The sequence below is a fragment of the Emydura macquarii genome, unplaced genomic scaffold (genome assembly GCF_026122565.2).
Source record: "Emydura macquarii macquarii isolate MOO-44397 ecotype Brisbane River unplaced genomic scaffold, CSIRO-AGI_Emac_v2 contig_2473, whole genome shotgun sequence".
NCBI lineage: Eukaryota > Metazoa > Chordata > Testudines > Chelidae > Emydura > Emydura macquarii.
In genome coordinates, this window is record NW_027132610.1 from 890,706 (window position 1) to 916,949 (window position 26,244).

Here is a 26,244-nt window from a genome sequence, read left to right on the forward strand (position 1 = left end):
TTAAAAAAAAAAAAAAAAAGGTCCTGCTTTGAAATCTGGAGTCTTACTAAACATTCTATGGAAAATACAGTCAAAGTATGTAGATTTTAACTTGGAACTCTCCTGCTTGATTGTTGGATTAGCAGTGGGTTTGCCTTTTTAAATGTAAGCTAGTACAATTTATAATTCACTTAGTGGATGATAGTGACATTGGAATGTGGGTTGGCAACCTAATAGGTAAAAGGTTACTTAGTGCCAGTTTGCAGTATCTGGAAAAGTTCACTGTTTATCCCCAAACTCTTCACAACTGATAAATGACTAGATTCCCGTCCTCCATAACTGAAATGTAACCACCTCTGGTGTGAAGTATATCAACAGTTTACCGATGTTGACCAAACAGTGAGTGAGAGAAAAGTACTTTATCAAGTTGAAATTTCAGGGAGAGATTTAAGTGCAGTAAGAAGCAATTTGTAATCACCTGTGCTGAAATTTGTTCAGGACACACAAATAAACAAATGCCCTAGGATCTCTGGTGGTGAGGATTTGTTTGGTCTCGTTCTTCATTATGTCATAAGTGGGGCATCCCTCACCAAGGTGAATGGTAAGCGGTATATAAAATTGTGCCCCATCTGCCAATCCCTGGAGTGGAGAAGTAATTTCTGTGTTAGAATTATTATTAGGCTCTTGTTCAAAGTAAACCAAGTCAGGTCAGGTAGCATACACTGGAATGAGAACTATTCTTGGCTGTTAGAAGTACACTTGGAAACTAAGTAGGGTAATTATTGTTCCAGAACTGATACTCCCTTGTGGGGGAAGAGGCCACAGAAATATTAAGCTGTTCACTATTTTATGAGAGAACTTACTACATTTCCCATTCTATATGTTTTAAAGAAAAATATACGTTTTTCTTTTAAAAACACACTTCAGTGTGGACGTTTTGTTTCATAGTGTGATAACTTCTGTATCAAATATAGCCTGATGAGCATGAAACATTTTACTGATCTGTAGTTCATGAGTAAAGGCTAGTATTTATATTGAGCATGAACTTGAGAGAGACGGAACAAACTGTGGAGCTCAAAGGATTGTAATAAGCTAACTATATTTCTTAATACATTTCAGCTTATGGAGTGCTGTGTGAATGCCCTGGTGACATCATTTAAAGAGACTATTCTAGCTGAATGCCAAGGCATGATCAAACGAAATGAAACAGAAAGTAAGTGAAGCTTAAAAAGCATTGCAGCATGATCTCAGGGTCAGCTAGGTGAAAAAAAGATGTGTTGCTAAATGTATCCAATTACTGTTTTGTAACTGAAAAATTACTGCATATGGGGCCCTTTTATTCCACAAAAAGCACATGCTGCCTTGCACCATCATAGGGTAATATGTTTTTAAATGTGTTTATACTCTGTACCTTCAATACACCAGTTTGACTAACTGGATAACATTTTTTCGTGAAAGGCCAATTGTAGCTAAGGATTTATTTACACCATACATTGTGTCCTCTTTTCCGCCCACCCCCGACAACCTGCATTCTCCTATTTCATTCAGATTTGGGGCTCTTCTTCAGAGCTTTACATAGACATCCTCTTGAACTTGAGTAATTTAAAAATAAAAAACCTCTTTCTGGGAATCTTCTTCCTTCACCTAGGCATTGCTTTTGAAGGCAGGGGAAGAGTTGGGTTTTTTAAATTATTTCTGATCCAGGACTAACATTTGGAAGGATGTTCTTACTGGTCAGTGAATAAAGCACCTCTGCAAGTCTTTCACCTGTTTTCACAGCCAGTATCTCATGACCTGAGAGAGCTGAAGATTAATGCAGTATGCCATTTAAAAGATGGTTTGAAGAGTTTGCTTCTAGAGATTTTGAGAGAGTGATGTGTAGGAAAGACTTGTGAAGGTGCTGAACTGCTAGCCATTCAAGATAGTAGCTACTAAAATGTCAGAAATAAAGTAGGGGAATTGACAAAGAAAAATGGAAATCAGTGCAGTTATTTTTAAAAGTGCAGGATCCTCTAACCAAATTTTTGTTGCATTTTTGTAACAGTATGAAGTTTTCATTTCTATACAAAAGTGGGAACTGGGATTCCCAGCTTTCAGATAGTTTTAAGAAAAGATACGTTCTGAAATGCCAGGTCTAGCAGTGAATATTTTATATTATGTCAGACTGATTCCCTCAGTCTAGCAACACTTTCTTGGTACTAGTCCAAGGCTGAATATAGCAAAGTACTAAACCTTGTAACAGTATAAATTTCAGTCCTGAAAGTAGCTTTATTTGAACCCAAAGCTACAGAGGTACTTCAAATAAGATACTTTCCTTAGAAACTTCGCTAGTTTCTCACATACATCTGTGTCTTTTTCCATGCTAGAGAGAGAAGGTGAATGAGGTCCAATAAAAGAGTGTCTCTCCAGTATTCTGGGACTAACATTGCTACATCATCTTTCCATGATGTCTTTTGTGCATGGAATGTCCCCTCTTAAATGGATCTGTAAAGCCACTACCATCTCTTTCAGATCCCTCTTCAGAACTCACCCCTGCCCTGTTGGCTGTAAGAAATCAGCCACTTGATGGCTGGGTTAAGGAGGCAGATAGAAATAGCTGAAACTTAATTTAAAAGATGCACCCATACATATAAACATTGCATCCTCCCTCCCTTTCATGTTTCATTTATATTAGGGGTAGCCAATAGACAGAGTATGGGGCAAATCCAGACTGCCAGACACTTTTGAGTGGACCACAAAGGTCAAATGGGCTGAAGCCAACCCAGGGTTGGAGCCGTGCCCGCCCCCAACACTGGGCCCACCTAGTATGAAGTGGGTGGCTAGGCCGGGCTCAGTGTGTCCCCAGGCGGCTGCTTGTGCAGCTGCAGCCCCACCAGCTCAATCCACTGCCAGCAGTACAAGGATGGGGTGAGTGGGCCATGTGGGCAAATGACTAGGCGCTGGCATCAGGACTCAGTGAGTGGGTTGGCCGGGAGCTGGTGGGCAATCGGCGGGGTGGGCCGCCTGCCCTGCCACAGGGCCTCAGAATTCAACTGGGAGGGGTGGCAGAGCCAGACCCAGACTCCCAAACTTGGGAAGGGGGAGAGGCCCACAGGTAGATCCCAGGTCTGCACCAGCTGCCCTGCTGAAGTGACAGGGAGTGACATTGCACCCTACCTACCAGATATTCCCCTAGTATACACACCCCTCTCGCACCTCTAAATGCCCTGCCCAGTACACACACACACACCCCGTCCAGCATCCCTCAAATACCTCGTCTAGCTGCCCCCAACTGTGCCCCCCCAATTCCTCCTCCACCCTGACAATGTCCTCTTCTTGGGAAATTGAAATATGGTAACCCTTTGGGGGGCAGTCAGGGAGTTATATGCCCACAATAATTCTATTTGACAAAACCAAAGTTAATAGTCTTTGTAAACTCAAAACAAATTCAAAATTTAAACAGTTGTCTGAAAGTGTTTTGATGCAAATATTAGCATCTCTTTGGCATTTTAGCTATGTACTTTCTCAGAGTCTCAGCTGTAATTTATTACATCTTTCATGGAGGTTATTTTTAGGTTATACAGTGGTTTGATTTTATTTTTCATTTAATGCCTTAAAAATATAAGCCACAGGCCCTTGGTATACTACACTGCATTGTATATGAACAGGAGCACTTGTGATGTGAAAAGTGTTTCTCTGCCGTCTGGACCTTAACTATGCCTTGACCAAGAAATTTGGACTTTGACAAAAAAAATTGACTCCGTTTTTGTGATATGTTCAGAGTAGTCTCAGTACATTTATATAGCACCTAACACAAAAGGGTTGTGGTTGGCCTGATCTGGGCACTAATGCAACATACATACTTTATTACTGGACACTTAAAAGTTTCAATTTGGTCTTATAAGGAGATAATTTATGATGTTTTCTAGCTAAAAGCTATCTGATTCCACAGCTGGAGCAAATTTTTTCCTCAGGATCATCCTCTGAAACCTGAGTGTAATGCCTTTTGCTGGCTTACGGAACTGAGAGAGGTGGGAGGCCTGCTTTTGATTCTTGAATTATATTTTATTATAAAAATAAAATTCAAAACGGGGGCTGTGTAATATGTAAAATTAAATGAACCTTATAAATTTCCCAACCATCTATGATATATATCTCTTCTACCTCTTTCAGACACATAATCTGCTCTCAGAGTCCCCAGTCAAACATCCCTTTCAAAAAGTTAATATGTCATGAAGCTATTAAAATTATTGGATTTTCTTGCCTCTTCCTGCAGATCAGAGGGCAAGTCCCCTCTTCTGCTCCCTGGGGGATTATGGTAGTGTTTTTTTGGGTTCTCACACCACCATTAGCTCACAGACACTGATAGTTTCTTTCTCTCTCTTGCTGTCTCCTCTGTCTCTCCTCTATAGGGACAGATGGAAGGGGCCAGTAAAAGTAGAGGGGGAGTTTTGGGCTCCATCAGCACGATACAGTTATTCCACCAACGCTTGCAGTACACCTAAAATATGCTGTGTGGGCTGGCCCACCACTTTTGGCTCATCTTTCTGGCCCCTGAAGTTGTGTGGAAGTGGCTGTCCCTTAATTCAGCCCACTGTGGGTTGTCCATAGCCCCAGCCTCAATTGTCTGTGGTGGTTATGAGCAGTCTTTGTTCTTATATGAACAGGAAAAATAAATTAAGAGGAGTTTTGGCTTTTTGTCCTTTCCCTCTTGAGCCACTTCAGCATCACATTTAATACAAACTAGCTCTGCGGTGATCATCTGGAAATGGAAGCCACAGTCAGTAGATTTCCTCTCTTTCTGTGATCTGGGCTTTCGGATCTTGCTGAACCAATTTCTTCAGAGGGCAAAATAAGTAGAGAAAGGTTGGATATGCCTTTGTTGCTCTCCTTGTGGATGGAGTGTTGAGGAAGAAATAGAGAGGATATTGATTCAGGAAAAAAGGAACCAAAGAATCCATGGCCACAGTTGGTCCTGCTGCTTGTCCCAAAAACAAAGCAAAACAAAACAGTTCTGCTTGTATGTCAATTCCTAGTCTTGCATCCATGGTCATTTTCACACCAACATGATCGTAGGCTTCTAATTCTGAGATCCATTGTTACTAGGAAAGTTGGGGCAAGGGGAGAGGATGAGTAAAACTGAATGTCAGGTGGGAGGAGGGATTCTCACTGTACCCCAAACTACTACTTCATGAATGATATAGCATAAATGGGATGTGTGAAGAGAACTGCTTATGTGATGAGATGCATTTACTTTGAACTTGGAGTGTGCGTGCGTGCGTGCGTGCGTACGTACGTACATACAGGATGTCTAACAAAGAGGAAAATAAATCAAACACTGATAGAAGGTGAGGATAGTATATATATGTCGAGTTAATCTTGGTTGCCAATGATTATTTTTTATTACAATTTTTTACTGGTGAATACAGAGAAGTTTTTATTGTCTAACATTCTACTAAGCATTTTTACTAACTTCTCAAAGAAAAGAATCCTTTCCTAGTGGAGTTCAGATTTTGAAGAAGTTTCAACAATATTAATATAAAAGCCATTTGAAAGGATTTATTGGTATTGAGAGAGTTTACTTATTTTATGTGACTTTTATGTCCCATTTGAGATATTAGTGTGAACAGAACATATACAATTTTTACTTATATCATTGTCTGGTTGTTACATGTGGAATGACTGGTGGTTTCATCAGTATTTTATGTCTTTCAGAGTTGCATCTAATGTTTTCACTGATGGATAAAGTTCCTAATGGAATAGAGCCCATGTTAAAAGACTTGGAAGAGCATATTGTTAGTGCTGGACTAGCAGATATGGTAGCAGCTGCTGAAACTATTACTACTGTAAGTGTATGCTCTTGGTGGGGGATGGGAGAGAGGAAGGTAATAGATAGCAAGAACTGGTTGCAAAGAAAAAACCAAACATTAAATGCTGGGATTACTAGTTGTGTTACATGTAAATTTAAAAATATTTTTAAGTGTAATAGATAGATCAACAAACACTGACTTTCTTTTTGTTTAAGGAGATCAGAATTTAAAACCTAAAAGGAATTTTGTACAATTATATCTGAATCTTTTTGCATGTTTGAATTTTCATGTGTTTTAATTTAATTATAAAGGACTTTTTCAATTGTTTATAACTTTCTGAATGTTTTACCTTTTGACTTTAAAATTTAGCATGTTTGTTCTGAACTGGGGAATGAGGTTTTTGTGGGGTTTTTTTCCTGGAAGTTTCTAAAAAATATTTGTTTTTCAAGCATGAGGAGAAAGAGAATATATTTTTTCTGACAAAGATTTAAAAAAAATCCTAAGTGGCAATGTTTGTGTTTTTTAATAGTGGTAGCTGCACAGGAGAGAAGTGATAGACATGTATTAGGTACCACATCCTTGCTGGGGCATAGATATCCCACTCATTGGTCCAGTGAAAATGATTTGGAATTTATAAGGATTTTTAATACTTACTGTATACATATGGTTTTTTTTTAAATAGGAAATTTCATAAAAGAAACTACATTAAAAGCATGTAAAAATTGCAAAGCCCAAAGCACTTAAGTCAGGAAAGTACAGTTAAGTTTGCTTACTTGTGCATTACTGATGCATATATATTATAATGGTCTTTAATTACTATTTTTTCCCCCTGGAGACTGGCTTTTGTTTTCATTTGTTTTGTTATTTTGCTTCTATAACTTTAGGATTCTGAAAAATATGTAGAGCAATTGCTTACATTATTTAATCGATTTAGTAAGCTGGTTAAAGAAGCTTTTCAAGATGACCCAAGGTTTCTTACTGCAAGAGATAAGGTATATGTTATAATTTAACTCATCTTTTGTCTTCATTTATTTGAATTGTTGAAAGCCATATTAAATTATATCTCTAAAATCACATTGCCTATTCATTGATGAGTCTGGAATCTATTCTTATCCTAATAAACTTGTAGGATAAAAGGCCAGTTAGAATTTTTTTAAGGTAATTGGTAACCTGATTTGTATTGTGGTAGTGCCTGAAGGACCCAATCAGGATAGGAGCCTGTAGTGTTGTTTAATTGTACAGCACCTATGAAAATGCTGACTGTGCTGAGGGGCTCATGGTTTAATGTCCAATTCAGCAAGGTATTTATGCTCCAGTTTATACCTATTATGCTGAATAGTCTCCTGACTTCAGTGGGACCACTCACATGCTTATGTGCTGAAGTATCTTGCTGAATCAGGGCTTAAGAAAAGTGGCCTACAAGAACTGGGTAAATCACTCACAAGCCCTGGAAGTGTATAGCACTGATGAATTAAAATCACTTGATTCATTTAAGAATGTCTTAGAAGCAGACTAATGCTAGTATGTTGAAAAGCAGCCTAGAAACCTATTTGACGAGTAAAGGAACTGGATTAGAGTGGTACGGATACTTATTACAATAACTTACAAAACAAAAAAGATCTTTTTTTTTTTAATTTGAATACATTATAAAAAGTTGAATGAAGTGTTTATACTCTTCTTTTAACTATTCATTTTAGGCTTATAAGGCAGTTGTGAATGATGCTACAATATTTAAACTTGAATTGCCATTGAAGCAGAAAGGGTAAGCTATTTAAATACTAATGTGAATCAAGTACATCAAATTTAAATTTGAACAGGCACGTTCAACAATGTTTTAAAAACACTAGTGTATTTAGTAAATGTCATACTACATCTTACTTTGAGTGCTTTGGGATCCTTGCATTGAATGTGTAACAGAAATGCAAAAAAGGCCTTTTCACATGACAAACGGATCAGATATATAAATGTAGCCTTATCAAATTAGCTTTTACTTGTAGTAATTGGGTTCTGTTGCTTAAATATTTTACGTTGTTTATCATGACTTAGAGTTGGTAAATTGATGTAGTCCAGGTCTGATTAGGGGAAGTGTTGTTTTTTAAAAAATACTACCTATCTTTATTAAAATGGCATTTTTATTAATCATGTAAATCTGCTGTTGAGGTGTGTATGTATCAACTCAGAAATCCATGTCTCTCCACATTCTGAGCTGATGGATAGTCCTGTTTCAGAAGTCATTCTTATAGCTGCCAATGAGCGCCAAACATTTTCATTCTCCTTGGCTAGGCTAATGACAACTTGTACTTCCCTCGACTGTTTTAATGTCTGCCATTGAATCAGGCAGGAAGGAAGAGACCATTGACATCAACTTCTATCCTGTTGCACTTTCTTTATTTGAAACACATTTGTTACTTTTTATCTGCGATGATGATGATGGAGGAAGTGGGATGAAAGAAGAAAGAGAGACAGATGGACTGTATGTGGGGAGCATAATACAGTTGTTCACAGGATTTTTGTGAACTGTGAGAAGACTGTGACTTTCCACAGCAAGGCAGCAGTTTCAAGCTGCACTTTGAAGGAGATAAAATGCAGTCAAAGAGACCACAAGATTGTCACTAAGTCCAGAAAGACCTGGTATCAATCAGGGCACTGTCTATTCTTGAGGTAGAAATGTCAAAGGCAGAAAGAAAATCCTTGGGTCCAGAGAATATGGAGCCTTGGGAAGTAGGCATTCAAACTGAGAATACAAAACTTGATAATCTATAGAGACTTTTCTTTTTGGCTGGGAGCCTCATTTGAAAAGATTAAATTGCACAGCCAAAGTGTTGGGTTTAGGATGTGTTGTCTGTCCTACGGAATGTCAGTATAGGAGTATATACAAGCCCTGGGTATTCTGTGGCAAGCTGCAACTACATTGTGTAGCAGTCTCGTATAAATCTTATAATAACCATAAGATAGTTGTATCTAGTAAAAATGGTTTCTTCTATAGTTTACTAATATGGGTTGAGGCTGTATTTTTCTTTTTATTCTGGTTTTAAATTTATGAATTCAGTATCTATTTTAATTTGAAAAACTGAAAACTATTCAAAATAGTCAGGGTTTTTATGTAATAGCTGATTGTGTAGAAGTCAGTGTGATTCCTCTAAAACTTAAATATTCATACCACATTGACATTCATAGCCAGTTGTATCTTCAGTACATGGTATATCTTGTTGCTTTTTTCAAGGAGTCTCTTAATTGTAAACAGTGTTTACACACAGCACTGAAAGTGGGTCTCTGGCAGCTATTCATTAACAAACTTGTCATGAGCTCAGGTGGTCTGAAAGGCACTTATTTTCAAGAGTCATTGCAACAGAACTGAAAATTAAGAGCCCTGACCACTTGGGCAAATACATTTTAGTTCTAATGTTTAAAAAGTTGCATTTTTAGGGGCAGGGGATAGTTATTGTTACTTTAAGCAAACAGAACCCTAAAAACACAGTTCCTGACTGGAGAGTATAGTGTACTGGTTGAGCTTCCCCTGTTGAACAGTTACCAGGCTTCTGTGAGGGTGAATTCCACAGCTTGTGGGGACTGGGTAGAGTTCATGGGTCCCCCATAGCCCTTGACATCCCAATACTTCCAGTTGACTGGGGAATCCATGAGAGGCGTGGCTCGCTGCAATGAGGGTATTAGTGTTGCAGTGCCTCTGTCAGGTGAACAGTTTCTCTGGCTGGGTGAGGTGGTATCACTCTTCACATCTGCTGTAGAGGGATGAGCTGTGCTTCCTCATCCATCCCCACTCCAGTTCAATGATACATCTTGACTCACCATCCTGAAGCCACAGACTAAGGGGAAATTTCCCCCTCCCTTTTCTTTACATTTCTCCAAGCAGTTGCTTTATACCCATCTGGGGTATACTTTTCCTACATCTTCTGGGTCTCATGAGTTTGGTGGTGATCTTTACCATTTCTCCCAGCAAGCTTTTGCATCCATTGCACCTTGAACTGTGAAATGTGTCTCAGTTTCCTTGCTTCTGGCACAATTTTTGACCACAGACATGGTCAACACTGACTTACCTTCCCTTGTAAAGGTAGACTGTGAGCTCGTCCCCGGGACCACTGTGTCTGGCCTTGGTGGGTTTGCATCTGTGCCCTCTGTGGTTCTCCCGTTACATCATTCCCCACTAACAACTCAAAAGGAATATTTTCTCCCATATTCCCACAGTTAATATCCCAGAACCTTCCTTAATGTCCATATGGACTTGGGCTGCAGACAGGGCAATGGGTTTATCATAGGAATTTTTACCCACATCTGTTTTCCTGCCAGTGCCTGATAGGGAGATAATCACATAGGTTTCACCAACGTGTGTCGAGTTTTTGCTAACCTAGACTAGGTTAAACTGTAGCCAATAAAAGATTTCTATGCCCCCTGAATTATTGAAGGAACTACTTGGCAGAGACCTGGAGCCCAGCTTTCTCAGGTGCAGTGCACTGTACATATTAAGGTAATGTAGCGAGGGTTCCACTAGATTTTTCGTTCACCAGTTCCAATTTCTTAATGTAATTTCCAAACAAAGATTCCCGAGTAAATGTGTGGTCCCTCCCTAGAACCTATATCTAGTTCTTTCACAGCTTATTGTTTCTGCCACACTCTCCTCCATCATTTGATCCACAATGACATTCCTGATCCATAGATTTCCTAGAGGTCATAATATTAATGTGAATGGTAGAAAAGGTGGCTGTTTTGTCATATTCTTCCTGTTCGGCATTCTTTTACATGTAATTCATTTCATGAATTTGTCCCAGTTTTCTACCTTTTGGTCTCGGTTTTACTTTAACCAGGACATTCTTTGAGCAGGGGGTTGGACTAGATGACCTCCTGAGGTCCCTTCCAACTCTAATATTCTATGATTCTATGATTCTCCTGCCTAGTTTGTACCCTAACAGACAAAATAAAACTTTGATACCTGTTGAATGCTCCTAGGGCCCTAGGACTGTTCATGATCCCACCATTCAGAAAATCTGAGAACCTATTTGAAAGAAAGGCCTTTGAGACTTGTAATAACCTAAGGGTGCTGTACTTTTATTTCTGAGACCTTTAAAAGGTCATCCAATAGCCCTGTACTACAAGCTGCTTTTTTGTGGTAAAAGCACAGATTTGTCTGAAGTATTCCATAAGACTGACATCTAGTGGTCTTTGCATACCTTGTGAAGCACTACAATCTTTAATATTGTAGTTCTGCTGATTCAGCTTTTGGCTGTAGGATTTAGCTGCCCATTAGCGGATCGCTAACTCTCCTTTTAATTTGTTAATCTTTAGCTTTAGAAATCTGTTAGCTTTCTTCTGACTCTTCATTTGGCCACTTACCGGAACAAGAAGCGTCTGCGATACTGTTCCATGGCGGGGATCGGTCAGCATTCTCGGCGATGCTCTCCTCATCCCGTGGGACCAAGGACCTTCTTTACGCCTTCCCTCTGTTTTCTTTTCTGCTGAAGGTCCTACTAAAGATAAAGAGGGACAGCGCTTATGTAATTTTTATGGCTCCCATGTGGCAGAGACAGACCTGGTACCCTTACCTGATGTAGCTAGTGCTGTGCCCACCGATCTCCCTTCCAGCCACTCCGAACTGTCTTTCTCAGGACAAGGGGCATACCATATGTCCCAACTTGGGGATCCTCCATCTCATGCTGAAAAGAAGTGCAAGATGTTCTTCTACACAGTAGAAAGTCCTCCATGCAATGCACTTACCTGCAGAAATGGTCCAAGTTCCAGATTTGGTGCACGTCCCAACAAATCTCTCCAGTGTCAGTAACTCTTCCACATATACTGGAATATGCTCTGACCCTTAAGAAATCGGGATTATGCGCGAGCACTCGGAGTCTACCTAGCAGCTATCACAGCATTTCACCAACCTGTAGAAGGGTACTCAGTACCATCACACCTGACCATTAAAAGGTTCCTTAAGGGAATAACACACCTCTTCCCTCAACCTCAACTTCCTACCCCTTCATGGGACCTAAACCTAGTGCTGAAAGGGCTGAGTAGGCCCCCCTTTCAACCTATGCCCACCTGTTTGCTAGCATATCTACAGATGAAAATGGTCTTTCTGATTTCACTTGCCTTGGCTAGAAGAATAAGGGAAATAGCAGCTCTGATAGTGCATCCCCATACAGTGTTCTTCCCAGTTAAGGTTACATTCAGGCCACATCCAAGATTCATTCCTAAAGTGAACTCGATTCATGTGAATCAGTCTATTCAGCTTCCCTTCTCCTACTCTAAGCCTCACCGAGACAATATGGAGACCATACTGCATGCTTTAGATGTCGGGACAACCCTGGCATTCTACCTCAATAGGGAATTTTCTGAAGCTTTTGTCCTAAACTATTCTTCATGGCGGAAAATCTAAGGGCTCAGTGATTTCCAAGTGGGTCTCAAATGGCATCAGATAGTGCTACCAAATTTGTAACATGACTCCTCTGGGCTCAATCCATACACATTCCACGAGATCAGTCTCCTCATCTGTCACCTTCTTTAAGGATGTCCGCATCTCAGAGATCTGCAGAGTGGTGGCGAGGGCATCAGTCCCCACCTTCACAGAGTATTATGTGATCATTGGGGACTCTGCTGCTGATACCATATTTGGCTCCCCGGTACTATCATCTGTGGCTAACTCGACTCCGAAGTCCCAGCCCTCCAAGGGGAGTACCGCTCGGGAGTCAACTACAGTGGAACACCCATAGGGACACTCGAAGAAGAAGAAGTTACTTAACTTGTGCAGTAATGATTGATCTTCGAGATGTCCCGATGAGTGCTCCACTACTACCCACCCTTGTCCCTTCTTCGGAGTTCTTGTTTATGACTCTGTGGTGGGGAAGGAACTGAGGATGGTTAGCCTGCGCATGCTGGCTATCCTCGTGGCGCAGCATAAGGAGAGAGAGCACATGTGCGAACTCAACTGACAATGCTACTGAAGTTTACCAATCAGCAGCTCAGGGATGCAGACGTACCTACAGTGGAGCACCCATAAGGACACGCATCTCGAAGAACCATCGTTGCTGCACAAGGTGAATAACAACTTCTGTTCTGGAATTCTAATCAGTATGTGGACACCCACCCTTCAGATGTTTATGCAAATTACTGTTTGAAATTAATCCTAGCTAATTACAGTTCTGAAATTACCAGACAACATTAGTTGCAGTGACTCTAGGGGAAGAGATATATGGAAATACTTGGTCATCCTTTGGTTACTCTTTGATTGAATGGGGTGGGGTTAGGGGAAATGGAAGAGGGAATTAACCTTCATTTTGCTATAGTTTAATTGAGATAGGGTCTCTTACCTTATCACTTACTCCCTTCCCTTTAATCCTAGTTTCTTGTTAGCCTGGTATAGCAGGTTTCTCTTGCAATTTTATGAAGCTTTCATTTCATGTTGCTTTTAGGGTTGGATTGAAAACACAGCCTGAGTCCAAATGCCCTGAACTGCTTGCTAATTACTGTGATATGCTGTTAAGAAAAACACCACTAAGCAAAAAACTAACCTCTGAAGAAATTGAAGCAAAGCTTAAAGAAGTGGTATGTGTATGCTTTCAATGTCTTTTTTAATTAAGCTAGAAATAATTTTGGCTGTCACTTTATTTTGGTAGAGTTTTTCAAGATTTCGTCTTCACAGATGTTGCTACACTAGAAAGCTAATAGTTGTTACTTAAACATGTATATTCTCTGAAACCTCCACATGGATTATTAATATGTCCATATGCTGTCAGAGGAGAGCAATGTCAGTATGCTAGTTTACAATTTACATATTGTATATTGCACTAATACAAATCATATACGCATAATGCATACATAATAGACAAGAATCTGAAATATAGACAGGAAATTAAGGTTTAAATACAAAGCAGAGCTGATGCACTATTGAAGGGCGTGCTTCTCAGGGATTGTCAGTTGAAGAAATTAGCTATAATGATGATGATAGTGTAGCAATTTCACAACTGGTGACTAGCTGTAATGGGATATTTTTGTAAGAAAATCTGAAGTTGCCTCGCACTAGTCCCATTATGTGGTGATATGTGGGACCAGTTTTGAAAAACCTGTAAATGAAGTGGTTTGATTTGGCATGGAAATAAATAGGCATTGAAATCTATTTTTAACAGCTTTTGGTACTTAAATATGTACAGAATAAGGATGTTTTCATGCGATACCACAAAGCTCACTTAACAAGACGTCTGATACTAGATATATCAGCTGATAGCGAAATTGAAGAGAATATGGTGGAATGGCTGAGAGTAAGTATCCTGAAACCTTGTTTGATTTGTTAGTTCCTGTTGCTGCTGATCAGTTTTTATTCTTCAGTTTAAATGTGTTTCTACTGGCATATATGACTTTTCTATTTTAAATAATAGCCCAGTTTGGATATTTTATGCCTCTGTTTAAATTCCAACATTTTGCAGATGTAGAACAGGACCCATGGATTTAAAACATTTTTTCTCTCTCCAATAAATAAACTTTAAAAAAAAAAAAATCTTAGCTACTGGTTAAATTTTAATTTATTGTGAAAATGAGACCAGTGTTTTATGAATTGTCATTTTAGTATAATGAATGTAAAAGGGTATGCGGGATAAAATGAGTTGTAGCTTAACTTTGGGAAAAAGCCCTGATAGAACTGTTTTACTTTTTGAAAGGATACCGTTTTCATGTTCAAGAAGACTTTCTTTTATATTGGAAGCATATGCAGTCTAAGGGCTAATCTTGTAAGCCTGCTGCACAATGGGAATTCCAAACACAGAAGCCCATACGATAGGCCGTAAAAGTGGGATTTGGCTTTCTGAAAATGATTCTGTAAAATCCTGTGCATGTATTCTTGTAACATTGTGTGATACAATTAGGCAAACCGTGTGACTTGAAACTGTCAGTAGATTAGTTCCTGCCCTATCAAGAGAGCAGCTCTAGGGCTAGATTTTAAAATGTTTTAGGTGTGCAAAATTTGTACAGCCATCAGGTATTTATGCATCCGGATGACCAGATACACTACTAATTGGTGGTTGAGGCATGCAAATAACAGATTTGTGAGCATGTTCATGGAAATCGTGTGCAAGTTAACTATACATTTTGGATGTTTATTTTCACACCTTAAACTTTTTGAGTTTGAAGCCCCTCAACTCATGAGATCCATCCGTCTTTTAATGTTTTTACCGTGTGTTTTATGTTGACTCTTGAAAGTAATAGAATTTTCTTTCAGCCCTGATGTGATGTATACAGAAAGATTGCAACTTGCTATCACAAAATGCCACAATCTGTGTTTTTTACTGAAATAATTTATTTTTGAATTAGTTATTGTAAACCTCAAGATTGATGTATGCAAGCTTTTATCTTGTGGTGTTTTGGTGTAATTTGTCATCTGTTTATACAGGAAGTAGGTATGCCAGCAGACTATGTAAACAAGTTGGCTAGGATGTTCCAAGATATCAAAGTATCCGAAGACTTGAACCAGGCCTTCAAAGAAATGCATAAAAATAATAAATTGGCCCTACCAGGTATTATTCTCAAATGTGTTTTGATATTTTTTGGCTCTTTTTAAAGAATAGTGCTTTTAAAACTAGGAATTTCTATTATTTTTGACAGACTATGTTCAAACTGGAGTCTGGTTAGTTAGAAAACATCTTATTTTGAGGTCAAAAACAGTTAAAATGCTCCTTTGCTATCTGGTTTGGTATCCTATTTTCAGTTTAATGTATTTTAATACTGTTTGTTTTTATAGCTGATTCTGTGAATATTAAAATTTTAAATGCTGGTGCCTGGTCTCGAAGTTCGGAAAAAGTGTTTGTATCACTGCCAACGGAATTAGAAGACCTCATCCCAGAGGTAGAAGAGTTCTACAAAAAGAATCACAGTGGCAGAAAACTGCACTGGCATCATCTCATGTCCAATGGAATTGTAAGTATATGGAGTTCACTATTCATTTTTAATGTATAAAATCTATATTATCTGTCTACAGTAATAAGCAAAATGTTTCTACTCAAAACAACAAAAATATTTTTTTTTCTATTTACAGATAACATTTAAGAATGAGGTTGGCCAGTATGACTTAGAGGTAACAACGTTTCAGCTGGCTGTGCTGTTTGCATGGAACCAAAGACCCAGAGAGAAGATCAGCTTTGAAAATCTTAAACTGGCAACTGAGCTCCCTGATGCAGAACTTAGAAGGACTTTATGGGTATTTTCCCTTTCTGTTGAAACAGATTTCTTCTTTACCTTTATTTAATACTTAGTGACCTGAATATTTTTTTGAAAGTACTAACTCTGGTAGTGCTTTGAAATTGAAGAGTGAAAACCTTTCCTAACTAGCTCTTTAGTTGCAATGGTGCGTCTTTGTGTTCTACACTAATATGTATAGCCTGTACCTGTAGGCAAACGCTCCTCCCAAGATTGCCCAGTTTACACTTTTGGAGGCAGCTAAGTCTTTCTGGCCAGATGTTGCTTAGAGGATGCAATTGTAATAGTTTTTGTGGTGGGACTGGTCAAATTTTAGGATTTCAGCAGTTACAACTTAGAAGCACTTCATTTAAAAGTGACTTAATTTTTTGGGGAACACTCCTGTAATCCACTCAGATCAGCAAAAACTCTAGAAGAAGAAATCTTGAATGGATCAGATTTACCATGGGCTATTTCTGTGGCAGTGAGTTCATGCACTTCAGCTCTTCTGAATGATTCTGTTTATATTAAATATTTCAAAAAGAAAGGTATGGTAAATAATGTATCACAACAGTGTTTTATAAATTGTTGACTTGATACTGATTAGGTTATTATGAGTGCCAATAGCACGCATGAGCTTTTTACAATCAAATAAGACTACACAGTTTCTGTACCAATGAACTTACGGTACAGCTCTCGGTTGCGCAGTTAAATCCTAAAAGTTGATTGGTTCTGTTTAAAGAGCCTGATGTTTCATTTTCATGGTCTTTTCCTCCCTTTTTCTTTGTAGTCTCTTGTAGCATTTCCAAAGCTGAAACGTCAGGTTTTATTGTATGAACCTCAAGTCAATTCGCCCAAAGACTTTACAGAAGGAACCCTCTTCTCAGTGAACCAGGAGTTCAGTTTAATGTAAGATATTCTTTGAAAATGAAAATACTATTTAATGTTTTAGTACTAAAGGAGTTCACTTGAAATAAGCTGATTTCTTAATCACTTAGCAATTAAATACAAAATCGAGGTTCTGATGACTTGTAGTTACTAATGAATCCATGGCACTTCAAGCAGGAATAAATGTGTTAGCATCAATCTTCTACTCAGATTCTGTTCTATCAATATTTAACCCTATGGTGTCAGAAACAATAGAAATGATATTTTCACTTTTTGTTCTAAATTGTTTAATGTTTCAGTGCACTGTTAAAAAGTGAATCAGCTGCTATATCTTACCATAGAGGTGACCTTATTTCAGTGAGGAGTATAGAGATCTCATGTTGGTGCTTTGGGATCCTTCAGAATGAAAGATGCTATAGATATAAAACATTATTTATTAACATCTAACTGGTATACATTTGATTCAGGGCACTTTATGTAAAAGATTTTAGCTCTTTTTATCATGAATAACTATGAATAAGGCTGGTGGCTTGCCATGGGGATCATACTACGTGACTCTCCTGTTTACTGCTTGGCCTGTGTGGGGAGACAGTGACAGCTGCGGCTTAGTCCTCACCAGCTGCTGAGCCCTGCAGAGGGCTGAAGATGTCACTGCTTCCTTCCTGGAACACACTGGGAGAAGGGATGACAGGACACCACGACACAGAGGAAGCAGTATGGAAAAAAAATTGAAGAGTTCCATCACCATGATTATCATATTCGTCACAATTTATCTGATTTTTTATCCATTGTTTGAGATAGACAGCCAGCCTCTGTGATGATCAAGGAACTAGCCCAACTTCCTAATTTTACTTTTGTATAAACTCTTGTCCAGAACCATGAACTTAGAATATATGTGAAGTATTTTTGTCAGTAAAACCACATTATACCACAATCCAACAGTCTAGCCTGTCAGTTTCAGACATCTGTTGTGTGTGTGTGTGTGTGTGTGTGTGTGTGTGTGTGTGTTTCATTTGTTGATGCATGTTGTTAAACTAACCTACACATGTTTTGGGGGATGGGGTTTTGCATTGTGTACTGACTGCCAGCTAGCCACTACCAACCATTGCTGCAGTAATGTTATACTAAGTCAGTGCTGCTTTTCTGTAAGTCTAATGTGAATTCCTTTTTAACGTAAAATGGGTATGTTTTGGCTTGTTTTCATATGTAATTATGACTCTTTCAGAAAAAATGCTAAAGTTCAGAAAAGGGGTAAGATAAATTTGATTGGCCGGTTGCAACTCACTACAGAGAGAATGCGAGAAGAGGAGAATGAAGGAATAGTCCAGCTAAGAATATTACGAACCCAGGTAAGTAAAGTTCAACAGAACAATGTAAAACTGTCTCATTTCCTTTAATGTACTACTACTACTACCACCAGCTCCACCTCTGTTTCTAAGATGTTCTTACATGAAAAGCTTATTAAATGGGATAAAAATAACGTGAAGTTCAACCTCACAAAGCTTGCAGAGCAGAAGGAGTCTGTGTCATCATGCTGCTTTACCAGTATTGTCTAAAAGTACTTTTTTTCTGTTCTGCACAACTTGAAAAAGTCTTTTTCAAGTTGTATTTCCTTTAAGTTTTATTTATTTAGATGCTCATCAGTGTAATTAGGGAGGGAAGGGGATTCAAAATGAGGTTGTCTGTAAAAATGGTTTACAATGCATGCATGATTTTGAGGGAAAGTTTCATAGAATCATAGGACTGGAGGGGATCTTGAGTGGTTATCTAGTCCAGTCCCCTGCACTTATGGTAGAATCAAGCATTCATACATCTGTTCAGCATGGAAAATTGTACTCTGCAGCATTGCTCCACAATGTAAGTTTTTGTTTTAAATATATCCAGTCTCTAGTTCTTATGGTTGTGAAGAAAACCTTCAGAATTTGGAAAAAAAATGTAAAATTCTGCACTGAAGTCAGCATGAAACAATAGCTTTGAGAGTTGTTTGCTGCCCAAACCCAATTTATCTCAGTCGAGTATTACTTTTTGAAACAAAAGACTTCTATAAATGACAATGTGGTTAATTTCACTGATGATCATTCTAGCAGAAACCTCAAGCTAATGTACAGCGTTGGATGTGGTGGCAAATATTTGGATGGAGTGCAGTGAGGAGCTAGGTGCTAGTAAGGGTCAGTGGGGGGTACAAAGTGGGAAATTCAATCTACCCTCTATTCCCCTTCAAATCTAGTGTCTCTTTGTCTCCTGCCCAGAAGAGGGAGACTGATGCCCTCCTCATTATGAAATGCCTTGGCTGCCTCCTGGATGTCAAAGCAGCACTCCCAGTTATTGATTGGTGCCAATAGCCCATCTGTCCCCTGCTTACCTGCTGAAATCTCCTGCTTACCCTGATGGAATCTACACTGTAGTGAGGGTATTTTCAGTATAAAAAATCTGCAGCTTTTTTAAAGTAACTCAGTTCAATAGCATTGCTTTAGAACTGTTACCAATTTGTGTTAAACCTTGTCAGAGTGTATTACGGAATTACTAGATGAGTCACAAAATTTGCATTAGGTATCAAACTTTTCACTGAGGCAACTTGTTTGTATGCAGAACCAGTCAGTAGTAAATGAAAGCTGTTACTCATCTGGTAACCTGTGTGAAATGAACGAGTGGTCCAACTTGTGGTCAGTTCTTAACAAGCTGGTGTCCAAATCATAGAAAACACAGCTAGCTGGTTTTCTTGTGAGGATTCTGCAGAGATGCCAAAAACTGAATTAACTTCTTGCTTCTAAAGGGGTTCAGTCAGATCAAATTTGAGCTTCATTGGTGGAACAGTATGGGGGGTGGGGTGCTTAGTTTTGATTTAGAAGCTCATTTTGAGCCCTGGTGAGTGCCAAATTGTATTTGTGTGTGTTTGCAGATAAGATTGTCCTTCTATTCTGATGTAACAACAAACTGTCATCTGTAAATGGCAGAGAGCAATGCAATGGGAGAGGAAATTTGTGGTGGGGGCAGTAGGATAGTGAATTTCACTCCGGCCAGAGCAGATAGTCCTGACAAAGATGAAGAAACAATGTATCATGGTTTTAACTTTTCTTTGACTATTCTGTACACAGAATGGGTGAGAGCAGAGTTCTTGTGAAAGACTTATCATGCTTTAATGAGTGCAAAACAGTGACGTGCTTTCTTTGAGAAGTTTTAGTTTTCTTATTTCATTTAATTGCTAGTGAAGGGTTGAAAGTACTTCACAAGATTGATTAAAAAAAAAAATGCAGTTCTGTAAAAATACGTAAAACCATGTGAAAAGTCTCCAAGCTGATAACCCTCACTGGAGTCAGTAGAACTATCATACTGACCCTTGCAGTGAACCCTCAGCATTTCACAGTACTTTCAACTTGCAGTTCTTTTCTGATCATGAACAGGGATTAAATCCCCAGGTCACTGCAGCCAGCTATCTAGCAAACTGTGCCCCTGGGTCCACTTGACATTTTGCTGTTCTTTCAACAGAAACCTTGGTTTATGCATGGTCATGGTTAAGCTGATGGAAACTCCTTTTCAGCCCCTTGATGCCTGAGAGCTTGTTTTTCACAGGGAATGTCATTTTTCTAATGACAATTCTTTAGCACATAGAACGAGTGAATGCCTTAGTGGATGACCCATGTTATACCAAACACTTAGATAAGGTCGCACTATGGATGCATTCTAAATCCCTTCAAAAGTTGGTGACTGAATTCCATCATAACTCTTAATCATCCTCTCAGCAGTTATCTATGTACTCTCCATCCACCAACCTCTTCCTGAAATGTATTCAGTATCTAGTTAGGTGAATTAAGGATGGTTGTAGAATGTCACTTTTGATTCTTAACAAGCTAGCTGACAAATGATTATTCAAAATAGCATGCTACCCAGATCTGTAACTTCAAAGATCTCTAGAGTGTAGATCATTCCAAAGTAGTCTGTTGCATAGAGGCATTCTGCTGTAAGGGAGCCCAGAGAGAACCAACACTTTTTCATGTTTTCCTCTTAGAGGTCATTAAAAACATGGACCGTGCCCTTTTTCTCTTCAATGAGTGACTGAAGGCACTTGGTCAGGCAATAACTGATACTGACAGTAAAATGCTCACTATTCCCATCTTAGGTATTTGTTGAGCAAAACATTTTAAACGAGATTACATACGAACCTAGAGATTGCCATACTGGATCAAACTTGTAGTCTGTCTAGTTCAGTCTCCTGTTTCTAACAGTGGCCATTACCATATTCTACAAAGGAGGAAGATGTAAGAATCCTGCAATAGGTGAATGTGGAGTATTCTGTCTTCCACATTAAATCTTACCGTGGTCTCTAATAGTTAGAGATGGACTTAAACCCTGAAGCAGGAGGTTAGTGTCCCTTCCAAAATCTTTATTGGCATTACCTATTATAACCTTTGATATTGTTATCCATATACATTTCCAATCCCTCTCTGAATTTTGCTACATTCTTGGCTTCAGCAATTTCCTGTAGTACTGAATTCCAGTCTCATTATGCATTGTGTGGAACAAGTATCTTCTTTGATCAGTTTTTAATTTTTTCCTACCTTTTAATTTCCTTGATATCGCCTTGTTTGTGTGTTCCCAAACAACCTTTTCTATACCATTCATTATTTTTTCCAGATGTTAAAGGCAAGTCATCTCACCCATTTAGTCCACAGTTATTGCATTTCACACTAGTTAAACGTGCATATATGTGGTGTGATTTCATCATCCTGTCCTCATTTACAACAGTGCATTCCCACTGAAGTCAGCATTATTTATTGAATGGGCATGAATGAAAGCAGAAGTTGGCTCTAGCTTGCTTTTACTAAGTCCTACTGTACATACTTCCTTTAATATCTAGTGTTATAACCTGACAGGCTGAATTTCCTATTAGCAACATATTGAGAAAAACATGAATTGTTATTCATCAAACTGAATTGCGCTCTCTCTCTCTCTCCCACAGCCTCCCAATTAACCCTGTGTATTCCTTTTGCCACTTGTACCTGATATTTCCAAAAACACTTTTCTTTTTTATCCCCCTCCCCAGGAGGCTATTATCCAAATAATGAAAATGCGGAAGAAAATTACTAATGCTCAGCTTCAGACTGAACTGGTAGAAATATTGAAAAACATGTTCTTGCCACAAAAGAAAATGATAAAAGAGCAAATTGAATGGCTTATAGAGCACAAATATATCAGAAGAGATGAATCGGATATCAATACCTTCATATACATGGCATAATTTGAAGACTCTCAGATGCCGAGAACACAAATTGAAGGGTGCTTGGACAGACAGCTGCAACAGTTTGTGCTGGAGAAGGACTCATTTTGACTTTCATTACATATTAAAATCCCTGCCTTATCTTACAAGAGGACTATATTTTGCCAATCTCATTCAGCTAGCATGATGGCATTCCCTTCATGTTGCACACTTTTAACAGCATGCTGTTTTTGTGGGAAACTTGCATTCATGAAGAGCCCATTGTGAGCTTTTTAAAGTAGATTTGATTTATACCCACCAGGAAGAATATAGGTTTGGGTTTTTAGATGAACAATACTTGCACAAGAAAATAACCTACAATACTCATGCACTGAGGAACTGCTATTAAGTTTGTTTTTGGTTTTTTTTAAAAATGCAATTAGGACTAGAAGTAGCACTTTCACTTTGTGTTTTGGATCAACAGAGTAAATGTATTGTCCACCTTTGGTGATCCTTGTTATGTATAGCATTTGAGAGAGACACCGATGCATCCCAACAGATATGTATTTGTTACAGTAACAACCTGTTGGCTCAAGCAGTGCTTCATTATAGTAACTGGATTTTAGTATTGACATACAAGTGACATAAAAATATTTCCAACTTGTGGATGTTGTTTTTCCTTAAGCAGGAGATCATTGTTTTATATTATTTGCTGTAAACATATGGATATACATTGTTTATCTTATCTGGACAGATGGTTTATTGCAATCCTTTTGAAAAAGTGAAGCTTTCTTCCCCTTAAAAACTATTTCATGGTCTATTATGGTCAACAGAAATATTAAGTGTATTCCCTTGTACATTTAATATTTGTATTCCATATGTTCAAATATGACTACATAAATCTGAAGGCATTAAAAAGTAACTTGTGCATAACTCCCCTAAAAGAAAATAGCCCTTTGCAATTTCTGCACATGTACAGTAGTAGCACTATATCCAGGTATTCTGATGCTTCAAGTTTTAGGATTTAGACTCTTAACTACCTAGAAGTCTATCTCCTTTAGATAGATAGATAGATAAATAAATAAATGAAGCAGCAGCAGCTGCCTATTGATTTGAAGTGAGCTGGAGATAAAGAACATAGCTAAAGAAGACCTGCAGAGTTTTAAAGAAGAAAAAACTCCCAGTTTTAGTGTATGAAGAGAAATTGTCAAAATTCCTGATGTGTATTTGGCAAATTTTAAATGTTACTTCTTTCTTCTGCCATGTTAAATAGTCTCTTGGTAATATCTAATTCCCTGATGCTCTCAAATGTTCCAGTCCATACTGGACTGATGAAATCAGTATCACTGGAGCAGAGTCTGCCTTTGGGGGGGGAGGAAAAGGTAAGCCAGCTTTTACTCAGTGTCATGTGAATACTCTTATTTTAGATGCTGTCAGGCAGCCTGGCATAACTGCCTTGAAAATTTACCAACCCAGGCACAAAATCTACTTGTTTGCTTTTTTTATGATGATCAGTAATGTGGGAGGGGACCTCTTAATTTTACTGTCTTCCAAAAAAAGAAAAAACTTGCCGTAGGTGAGTGGAGAAGCTGAATTTTGCATGGTTGCTGTAATGTGTAAAATAAGAGCATTTAACAAAAAAAAAAAATTGTGGGGGTGAGATTTTACTGCCTTAAGCAGACTTTGGGCTTGGATTTTTCACACCCCTGAGATGTGGCTATACTGATGTAAACTCCTAATGTAGACCGGGGCTGTGTCTTCTACCACTGAAGTATGTGCCAGCGTGAGTTCCTTAGAATAGTGCATATTTCACATCTTGCTAATAAGACATCTTCAACTATGGGAGGGCTTCATGGACATGCAAGAGAGGGAGAAAAACTGATATGTGGCAATATAAAACTCTGATTGAAATCTCACTGCTACTTGTATATGCCTTTATTAATGCTTATAAATGAGTGGATACTGTGAAAACATATTTCACCTTTTAAGGTAGCATGGAAACGTCAGATTCTTAGCCCTAAAATGTTGCTATTCGGAATGAAAAGTAAATGGTGCTCTGTTTTTTGACAGTAACATGCACACCAACCTTTTAAATTTAGAAAATTAAAATTAGTTTGTTCTAAGAAGAGAAATCTTTTTGTATGGTGTCACCAAATTTTCAACATTTGTAACTTGATTTTAAGATGAAGAGTAATAAATGCTTATTTGGGAATAATTGGGGGGAAATGGTAAACAAGCCAGAATTTTAAAATAGGTCTATTATGATGATCTGAGCACTTATTTTTGAGTATATAACAGTTTACAACAGTAAATCAGAGAATAATAGCCATGAAGTATTGCCGCACACAAGCAAGTTAAATATAAAAATGAGCAATACTAATTTTTAAGCTCTTACCAAAATCTAGTGGATGACTTTCATAAACAGTTATGTCCCAGTTGTGCGTTTTTTGCATCCAGACAGCAACAAACTCTTAAATGCTAGTTATTTACATTTGTCCCTCTCTTTCCCTCTAGTATATACTAAAATTATAACCTGTAAGTTATCTAAACATACTTCATTATTTGGATCAGGGAATTTACAATTGACAGCATGCCTATAACTTTGTTACATTTTCCTTAGGTTTATATTTGAAATCGATGTTATGTTTAAAACAAAAAAAACTTGAATCTGAGACTCTCACCAGCAACTTCCTAAAGATGCTGAATCAAATTTAGCATCCTTCATCGGGTCACTTTCACCAACATGCATTTAAAGCTAGTGTTATCTGAGGATTAGGCAGATAATTCAGGTTAAGTGTTTTGGGGATGGGGGAATTCAGATCTAAATAAAAATGAGATTCTTCACTTGCAATATAGCAACAATTATGACTGTGTATCTTCAAAGACCTAGCTTAAAGAGGTGCTGCATCTGAAACACAAGTTGCCACTCTGTTGCAGTAAATAGGTATGGAATAAAACTTACTATAGAAGTGAAAATACGGTTTATCATATTCTTAATGTTTCGTTGAATTAAGAAATACTGTTAAATCCTTCTCTGTTCCAATAACTTAATGAAGATCTCAGTTTTAATTCTGAAGTCTTCCATTTTTATCTTTCTACTGTTGGTGTCCATAGCTTCTGGTTAGTCATTTATCTAATTCTTTTGCACTTGTTTTGAGCATAATATAGTTACATTTCAAAAACTAAACAATTAGTGGCTTTCTTCTTTTCAACTTTTCTTTAAATTTATTGTGTTCTGATTAGTCAGCATTTTACATTTATTTGCATTGGGATGTCATTGTCCTGTACAGTGAAAAATTTAAAACACAGTTGGGCGAAAGATATGATAGTTTTACAGAAAGATTTGCTGTCTTAGACACACACAGTTTTATATTTTCATCTAAATGACTGGGATGCAATTTTGGTAAATTCTTCAAGGTCATATGAAATATTCTTTGTGAAATAAAGAATACATGAAAGTTTTCCTGTCATAGACACTATATGTAGTCTGGAGTGTTGAGCAAACTTGAGTTCCTAGGTTGTAATATCTATCTACATATAGTATTTACAATTTTGAATGTGTGCCACTACATACTGAGATAATGCTGTACAATTTTGAATGGTAGCAGTTTCTTTATGGCAGTCCGGCTGAACTATTTTGATGTACTGCTTAATTTTTGAATTTTATTTTTTAAGTTGTATAATTTATTTTCTTGCAAAATAAAAATGTAATATAAGACTATTCATTTTAGCAAGCTATGTTGGTGTCCTCCCCTGCAAATTTTTAAATTAGCATAGATGTACTCCTTCCTAGCCATTATATTAGAAATATCACTGTGTGAAATCTACCTATTGTAAATTCCAGTGTGTATGATGAGTTGAGCAGAAGACCAAAACAGGACTGAAAACTGTTTAATCATATTTCTCACCTATGTAGTTTGATATAAGTGGGTGTGTGTGTGTGTGTGTGTGTGTGTGTGTGTGTATGTGTGTGTGTGTATATATATATATATATATATATATATATATATATATTAGAGACATGGATCTTTGGCTGTCCTTGTTTATGCTATGCATTAAATTCCTTTTTAAAGGTGAAATGTAAATCTAAAATTAAAGATAACTTAAGCCAAGAAATGCGGGCTGAATGCCCTCAGTAACCAGTGTTGCTCAGGAGTATACAGCACACACATGTTGTGATCCTTTTTAAAATGTGTATAGGTCCAAGAAATTCTCTGGCACTTC

General features: G+C 37.9%; 1 protein-coding gene across 3 annotated transcripts in view; it reads left to right on the forward strand.

Annotated features, from left to right (window-relative positions):
• CUL5 (cullin 5) overlaps window positions 1-26,244 on the forward strand; it is a 62,519-nt gene that overhangs the window by 30,507 nt on the left and 5,768 nt on the right. The window contains exons 8-19 of one of the 3 annotated variants that reach the window (XM_067562803.1): window positions 1,099-1,192; window positions 5,674-5,804; window positions 6,653-6,760; window positions 7,466-7,530; window positions 13,187-13,319; window positions 13,901-14,032; window positions 15,157-15,280; window positions 15,505-15,680; window positions 15,799-15,960; window positions 16,729-16,847; window positions 18,052-18,175; window positions 21,868-25,977. In XM_067562803.1, coding sequence (XP_067418904.1) covers window positions 1,099-1,192; window positions 5,674-5,804; window positions 6,653-6,760; window positions 7,466-7,530; window positions 13,187-13,319; window positions 13,901-14,032; window positions 15,157-15,280; window positions 15,505-15,680; window positions 15,799-15,960; window positions 16,729-16,847; window positions 18,052-18,175; window positions 21,868-22,062 — 1,563 coding nt within the window. In that variant the 3' untranslated portion in view covers window positions 22,063-25,977. Of the gene's footprint in view, window positions 1-1,098; window positions 1,193-5,673; window positions 5,805-6,652; window positions 6,761-7,465; window positions 7,531-13,186; window positions 13,320-13,900; window positions 14,033-15,156; window positions 15,281-15,504; window positions 15,681-15,798; window positions 15,961-16,728; window positions 16,848-18,051; window positions 18,176-21,867; window positions 25,978-26,244 lie in introns of those variants that run through there. The other 2 variants (XM_067562805.1, XM_067562804.1) reach the window with 2 other exon arrangements.